The sequence below is a fragment of the Gossypium hirsutum genome, chromosome A07 (genome assembly GCF_007990345.1).
Source record: "Gossypium hirsutum isolate 1008001.06 chromosome A07, Gossypium_hirsutum_v2.1, whole genome shotgun sequence".
Classification (NCBI taxonomy): Eukaryota; Viridiplantae; Streptophyta; class Magnoliopsida; order Malvales; family Malvaceae; genus Gossypium; species Gossypium hirsutum.
Window position 1 is genome coordinate 50,775,513 of NC_053430.1, and position 8,210 is coordinate 50,783,722.

At 33.3% G+C, this 8,210-nt stretch overlaps 2 protein-coding genes across 2 annotated transcripts; both read right to left on the bottom strand.

The window, feature by feature from the left end:
* Positions 1 to 2,871: 2,871 nt before the first annotated feature.
* On the bottom strand, positions 2,872 to 3,405 carry LOC107955758 (amidophosphoribosyltransferase 2, chloroplastic-like). The gene has a single exon (XM_016891564.1). It carries the CDS (start codon positions 3,403 to 3,405, stop codon positions 2,872 to 2,874), a length of 534 nt encoding a protein of 177 aa, XP_016747053.1.
* A 15-nt stretch (positions 3,406 to 3,420) lies between these two features.
* LOC107955760 (uncharacterized) lies at positions 3,421 to 7,977 on the bottom strand. The gene is made up of 8 exons (XM_016891565.1): positions 7,965 to 7,977; positions 5,671 to 6,236; positions 5,111 to 5,167; positions 4,724 to 5,032; positions 4,468 to 4,652; positions 4,134 to 4,378; positions 3,827 to 4,050; positions 3,421 to 3,486 (listed from the first exon to the last, which is right to left on the bottom strand). The coding sequence occupies exons 1-8, from the start codon at positions 7,975 to 7,977 to the stop codon at positions 3,421 to 3,423; spliced, it is 1,665 nt and encodes a 554-aa protein (XP_016747054.1).
* Positions 7,978 to 8,210: the final 233 nt, after the last annotated feature.

Below are 8,210 nucleotides of genomic sequence, written 5' to 3' on the forward strand. Positions count from 1 at the left end.
GACATGATAGATTCTGGTTTACAGTTTTAATTTTATAGCAGATCTTGTTTAATGATTTTAATAAGTGTCATTCGAGGCTCGTCATGTCGAATCATTGAGAATGAGTTATTTTTTAGGGTAAACTAAAAAAATAGTCACTTTTGTTTACCTCATGTTACATTTTAGTCACTTATGTTTGAAATGTTATGTTTTAGTACTTATTATTTTATTACGAAGTGATCACTCTTCCGTTAAGTTCCGTTATCTCCCTAACGGTAATCCTACGTGGCAGTCCAACTAGATTTTAAGTGCCAACTTGGATTTCCTAATGGGATGAGAATATATTTTTAATTAATTAAATTTAATTAATTAAAAATTTTAAACCCTAAATCTTAGTTAAAAAACCATTCATCTCCCTTTTTTTTTAGTTTTCTTTTCTAGATGACTAAGAAAGTTATTATCGTCAGAATTTTTTAATTCACATACAAAAACAAAAGAGGATTCATTGGAGGGTTCAGGTATATCTTCTTCACCGGCAAATTTATGTTCTAAGACTTAAAATCAAGTGGTTGTCGACAAATAAGAATATGGTAATTGTTTTTGTTCCTAATCATTGTATTTTCCAATTCTTCACGTTATTGAATAATTGGTTTCTCAATCTGATTTTTTTTTATCTAATCGCCTTGTTTGTTCATAATCTCTTTATAGGTATCCCTTTTCTACTACTTAATACGCTTCTTTTAGTTGTTAATATTGATTATTTTAAGTTGAAATTTTGTGGGAACTCATATTTTTCCGAGTAATCATACAGTTAACCCTGCAAATGAATATACATATCTTTAATAAAATTCAATAAGTATACTCAGGCGAAACTCAAGGCTGGCAATGGATCCTATCATTCAAGCTAAACATCTCAGCATGATCTAATTTGCAAGGCCCCATTATACTATCTGCTGTTATATCCAAATAACAAGATTTATGTCCGGTATCTTTTTATTTTTTTCAGCCTTCAAGCAAAGTCATCAGAATACCATCTGAAATTTCTTGAAATTAGAGATATATCGATAACTAATACCATAGCTTAACTTCATTGTGACAACTTACAACCAATGATTGCCAATAGTATACCTGATTATCCATGCAGGCTCAGAGGCAATGTTTGCTGATCTTGGTCACTTCTCTTATGCTGCAATTCAGGTAACTCAACACTAATACCTTGTAAATTTTGATTTGATGGTTACTGAATTAAATTTGTGTTCAAAGTTGGCTACTAAATTGAAATTTAACCTTCGTCTTGCTGCAGACTGCTTTCACATTTCTGGTTTATCCAGCTCCTATATTGGCATATATGGGTGAAACTGCTTATTTGTCTCAACATCATCATACGAGTTACCACATCAGCAAAGACAGGAGATGCCAATGCATGTTCTTATAAAGATACGGCTCAAGTATTTGAATACACATTTCCTGACTTTATAATTTGATCAAATTTTGCTAATTGGGTTTTTTAATATATATTTTTTTTGTGTATGTAGAAACCGGCTGATCTAGAGGGTGACTACCCATTTATAAAAGCTGATGCACCGTGTCCTTATGGTTTAGCCTGTAGATTTGCAGGCACGCATAAGGATAATGCTCCCGCTGCTACTTCTAATTTATTGAAGAAAAACTCTGAAGTTAATGGAATAATGCGCTTGTAGAAAAACAAAAATGTTCAGAAGCTTTTGTGGAAAAACAAAATGCGCTTCACTAAAGCGGATGTTGTAGTTAAATCTCTTGGACTAGCGGTACAATGAAATAATTCTTTTATTGGTCCTTATTTCTTGCATTTCTATTTATTCCATATTGTTGGATCATCATTATGGTTTACTGTTAGTAACTTGTTATCAATGCGATAATTCAGTGCCCAACTGGAAAGTAAAGAAGCTGGTAGATAAGGAGGAAGATGAAGTTGGTTTAGATGGTTCTCATGCTGCCGATGAAACTAATTGCAAAAAGGTGGTTGATTATTCAATTGACTATTCTAAGTGTCCTTAAACATTTCGAGCAACAGTTAATGCTGAGGAGGCATGTGAAACTGATGAGTTGAGACCCTTGAAGAAGGCTAAGTTAGTGGTTGATGAAAAATGCTTTGATGAAGGGGAAGGTGATAGACTTCTTGTGGATTTTTTATTCTTTGCATTTCTTGTTGGAATGGCTTAGCTATGCATGTAGGTATATTCTTGTTGGTCTTTTAGATGTCATCCCCCAACGTCTGAATTGGCGACCTCTCTCATACTATGGACGAGATGATCTTGAGACGCTAATGGCCTCTGATTCTACAGCTGACTGGGAATGCAATTGCTTCTTACTATATGTCTAACCGTAATACGGTAGTAGTGATCCTCTTATTAGTTTCGTCTTCATTCGGCAGATCCGTATATCTGAAATGCTGCTTGGCAAGGTTCCAGATGGTTTCATATTCACACCAAAGCACAAATCCAATGCTTATGATTGTGCAGAAAATGGCTAATTTTGTGCCATTTATTTAATATTACATCATTTTTATGAATGCAAGTCTTTTGGTTTGCAGATTATGTTTTTCATTCCCTAGGTTTATTTAATTGCTGAAACCATATTGAATTGATATCACTATCTTTCAATTTTGTAGTTAAGTTAGCGGTATCTAATACTAGCTCGTGCTACTATCTAGCTTCTATTATTCAAGGGAGTATGCTCATCTTGCTCCAAATTTAGTACAATTTAACCACGATAACTATTAAATTATGTAATTGTACAAGATACTATAGATTACATTTTCATTTGAATGGTTAAAATATAGTTAAGGGATGCTTTGTGCCACTTGTGATTGAAAATTATAGTTTTAAGATTAAAAAGTTTTATCACGGAAAACTATTCAGCTTCCACGCCAAAATCTGGAACTGAAATCATGACATCACAGTCAACGGGAGCTTCGATAGCAAGTATTTCCCCAAAAGCATGCCTTGATTCATAAACACACCTTCCAAAAACAACAGAATTAGGCAAACCAAAATATATATGCTCAAAAATGCATTGTTTTGGTTCAGGGTGGGGCATCAAGCAAACTGATTGAACCCCATCTTTTTTATCCGCCACCAACACTTCACCAGGATATACCTTTCTCCCATATGTTGTCTCGATCAAATCAAGAGCACATGATTCAGAGGAAAAAACCACAGCGCCATTGCTCCTCCTTCCCATTACCAAAGGCCTAAATCGATGAGGGTCTCGCACTGCAACAAGCTTATCCTTGATCACAAACACCATCGAATAAGCTCCTTCAAGCTTCTCACAAGCTTCAACAATCCTTAAAAAGAAAGGCCTAGCTTTTGAAATAGTAATCAAATGAAGTACAACTTCAGTATCAGAACTAGTATTGAAAATTGAACTATTGTCTTCAAGCATAGCTCTCAAAGCTCGCTAGTTTACCAAGTTTCCATTGTGTGCAACCCCAATGGACCCAAACTTGTACCCAACAACAAAAGGCTGCACATTTTTTAACATAGAAGAACCAACAGTTGAATATCTAACATGTCCAATAGCCATTTCTCAAGTAATTGTTCAATAGTTTAACATTTCAAAAAAAAATATTGTTTCAAGCCCTTAATTAAGACAAAATGTATATTCTAACTATTGTTAACATGATTTAACAACCCTTCCAAAAATAGATATTCTTTGTTCACAAAACATATTTCCTTTTGAAAGGTAATTTGGCCCTAAAATTTGTTGTCAGGTTTGAGCTTTGTTGGGTTAAGGGTGGTTGGCTTGATGTGTTATCCATTGAAGTGGCTTGGTTCAAAATTTGCAAGCTTGATGATTGGCTTGCCATTTGGTTACCCCATACAATCCCTTTACAAGTCCTTGTATTATGGCTTGGTTTGCCAAATTTGGTGCAGTTAGCTTGCTGTCCTGTCTTGCTTAATTTTGGTCCACTCTTTCTTACTTCATCTACTTCCTTCCTCCTTGTTTGTTTGGGTCTTCTTGGGGACCTTCTAATTATGGTAGGAAGAATGGGTTCCATGTCCCTCACATGTTCCCATTGCATAGGACCTATACACAAAAATTTAAAAATGTCAAACACATTTTATAAATAAATAATATTTCATAAAGGATTAGGGTTTTAGGGCTATTACCTTTTATAGGGTTAATCAAGTAGCTATAAATATTCAACTGGGTAGTGACAGTATAACATGTATTTACATAAGTTTCAGGGCTCACAACAAGTAATTGCATGCAAGAAACAACATGCTTACATGGGATTCCTGACAAGTCCCATTTTCTGCATGAACAGGAGGAGTTGAGGAGGTCAACCACATGCTTGTTGCCTAATCCACAGTCTACCTCATACTTCTCATTTCCAGCATATATCGGCCATATACTATAAACAAAGTAACATTTTAAAGTTAAAAACTTTTCCATCCAAGCAACAGAATTCAAGCTAAGTAAAAAAGAGTTAGCAAAACTTACTTATTGGACTGACTAACTATTTCAGACAACTTATTCTGTATCCTTGGACATAAAGGTCCAGGATACTTCTCAGCAGCCTCTCTCATAAAAACCAACCTAGTCATGACTTTTCTTCTAATTATTTCCAACATAGTTAGGATGGGTTTATCTCTAGCTTCTAAAACGATTTGCAAGGAGAGCAAGTCCTTAAATAACTCCAACAACAATTATACAACATGAAGTGATAAATAGTCATATTTAAAAAATAAATTTTAACCTTGTTGAAACATTCATTGTTGTTGTTCAGTAGTAGATCAGATTTGCATCTAGTTGAGAAGTGGGCTCTTGACCAAGTTCTTAGATCCTTGTCACGCAGCCAAGCCTCAGCAGATTCTGACAGTGACCTCATTTCAGACATTGCTTCTTCAAATTGTCTTGGAAAAGTTACTTTAGCAGCTTTCCAGTAAGTAAGACGCAAACCTTGGCCTTTAAATCCTTCCATGTTTTTAAAATTGTTGTAAAGATGTCTAGCACAATTTCTTGATTCACCATTAGGGAACAACAAAGAAATAGCTTCTATTGAACCCTGTAAAACAATTAAAACAACATGATAAGCAATCATTTTTATATAAACAATTTAGCGTATACTATGACTTTATAGTACCTTTTGTTTGTCAGACATGAAGCATATATTGTAAGAGTTGTCGATCTCCAAATCCCTCTGTAACAACTCAAGGAACCAAAACCATGATTGTTTGTTTTCATTCTCAACTACACAAAGGCCACTGGATATATACAATCATTGACATCAACACCAATAGTAGCAAGCAAATGTCCACCATAATATCCCTTCAGCCAACACCCATCTAACCCTATAATTCTCCTACAACCAGTTAACCAACCTGATTTGCATGCTTCAAGGCATATATAAAGCCTCTGAAATAGCCTACAGTCTAATTTACAGATGGTTGTTGTACCAAGGTTGCTTCTCCTTAACTCAAGTAGATAATCATATATATTGGCATATTGGGCTTTGTGATTCCCTTGAACTAGTTCCAGAGGCCTAATCTTAGCTCTTATACATTTAGTCCGAGAAACTATTATTCCAAAATCCACCCTAATATCATTTTGTAAGAATGTTAAGGAATAATTGGGATCAACTTGAAATTTGTGTAAATAATGTCTAGCCATCCACTTTGAAGTAATATTCTTATTTTTCATTACCTTGCCACACTTATGGTGGTTGACTAAGATCTTAATTTGCCAACTCCCATCTATTGGATCCTTGGGATTTAATTTGGATGCCCATAATGTCCATGGACAACTAGGTACACAGACTGCTTTCACCCTAAGCTTGTCATTCCTAGTTAGTTTGGTTACTACCCTATTTATCCTCCCATACTGTTTAATTGCATATTTTAAAATGTTTCTACTAGGGAAAGGCAAACCCTTTATCAATATAGGGTTCCTCATATCAGTTTGAGGATTGAATAGAGGGTACTTTTTATTCCCATATTTATCATAATCAACGTCGTTATTCAAATCATCATCACTGTTACTATCAAAATAATCTTTTAAACCCCAAAAACTTAAACCCAGTAAGTGGTCTAACTCCTTCTGTATCATTTCACCTACTAGTTCAACCTCTGGTTCATCTATCCTATCGCCATTAGAATCAAAAGAATCAGAATAAGAAGTACCTGACTCATAATCTTTATATGAACTATCATCTGAGTCAGACGCTTCTCCTCCAAAATCTCCACCTAAAGTATTTTGTTCAACTTCAAACCCTAAACCAAAAAAGGAAAATAAAACATTATATTAGTATCAACAAATTGCACAACAATTCAAACTTGAAAAAACATTATATCAACTTCAGTTTAATTTCAAACAACATTACTAATGAATTTATGAACATTTTAGAACATTCGAACAGCAGTTGATATTCGCATTTGGACAGCATTAAAATACATAATCTAGAACATGAAAACAATAATCATTATTCAAATTTTGACACCTGAGTTAAAATGAAAAGCTGAACATATACATTTGCATCAAACTACACCTGAGTTAAAATTAAAGTCCATGTTTTGGGAGACAGCAACATAATTACTTTCTGTCTCTTCAAGAAAGTTAAACATAACACATTTAAAAGAAAAAAGAAACACCATATTCAGATATAAAAAAAGTACTAAACTATTTTTGAATAACTACATTATAAAATTTTTTAACCTTTCTCCTTTTTTTGAGAGAGAAATTTAAACCCTAATTTACTTGTATTGGAAATAATATAAAGTTGAATGGAACATGCTAAACACAGAGACATGGAAATAATGACATTAGGTATAATATAAATGATACAAACTTCAACAGTAAAGATTTCAGGTTAAACTTAAGAGCAAATTCATCCCTCTGTTATAAAAGCGAGCAATTTAGTCTTACATTTAATTTTAAAGCAAATAGGTAAAACTGTAAATGATAGTAAGATTGAAGTCCTTATCATGTTCTAAGTCAAATTTTTAGACATTCAACATTACAACATTTAAAATTTTATCTCTTTGCTTCAAAATTAAAAATTAAACGTAGAGAGGCTACACTATTCCTTTTTTTTTGCAAAATCAGTGAAATACAACAAGGATTGTTGCGAACAATTCAAACAAGTTCAAACACAGTTTTTTAAAAAACAAATAAAACAAAACAGCCTCGCCAATACTACAAAGCAACAAGAGCCATTGCAGCCCTCATTGCTTCAATCGATTTAGTGACTGTATCAGATCTAAATCCCAAGAGAAAAAATCAGTTCAAAACAATCTAATACTCATCTCTCCAAACTGATTAACACGAAGCAAAATCGATCCTTAACCCTATACTTGAAGAATTTATCCAAAAACTAGAATTCTTTTCTTTCCACCGAAGCTATACTCGAAACCATTTTAATAGGGAATTTCATAATTCAAACCACGCCAATTTCCAATAACTCAAAGATACTAATTTGCTCATCAAAAATTCTGATGACTTTGCTTGAAGACTGAAAAATAAAAAGATACAGGACATAAATCAAATGTAACATCAAATATAACAACAGATAGTATAATGGGGCCTTGCAATTTATATCATGCTGAGATGTTTAGCTTGAATGATAAGATCCATGGCCAGCCTTGAGTTTTGCGTGAGTATAATTTTTGAATTTTATTAAGGATATGGATATTCATTTGCAGGATTAACTGTATGATTACTCGAAAAAATATGAGTTCCCACAAAATTTCAACTTAAAATAATCAATATTAACAACTAAAAAAAGCGTATTAAGTAGTAGAAAAGGGATACCCATAAAGAGATTATGAACAAACAAGGCGATTTAGATCAGAAAAAATTAGATTGAGAAACCAATTATTCAAGAACGCGAAGAATTGGAAAATACAATGATTAGGAACAAAAACAATTACCATCTTCTTATTTGTCGACAACCACTTGATTTTAAGTCTTAGAACATAAATTTGTTGGTGAAGAAGACATACCTGGACCCTCCATTGAATCCTCTTTTATTTTTGTATGTGAATTAAAAAATTCTGACGATAATAACTTTCTTAGTCATCTGGAAAAGAAAACTAAAAAAAAGGGGGAGACGAATGGTTTTTTAACTAAGATTTAGAGTTTAAAATTTTTAATTAATTAAATTCATTTAATTAAAGATCTATTCTCATCCCATTAGGAAATCCAAGTTGGCACTTAAAATCTAGTTGGACTGCCACGTAGGATTACCA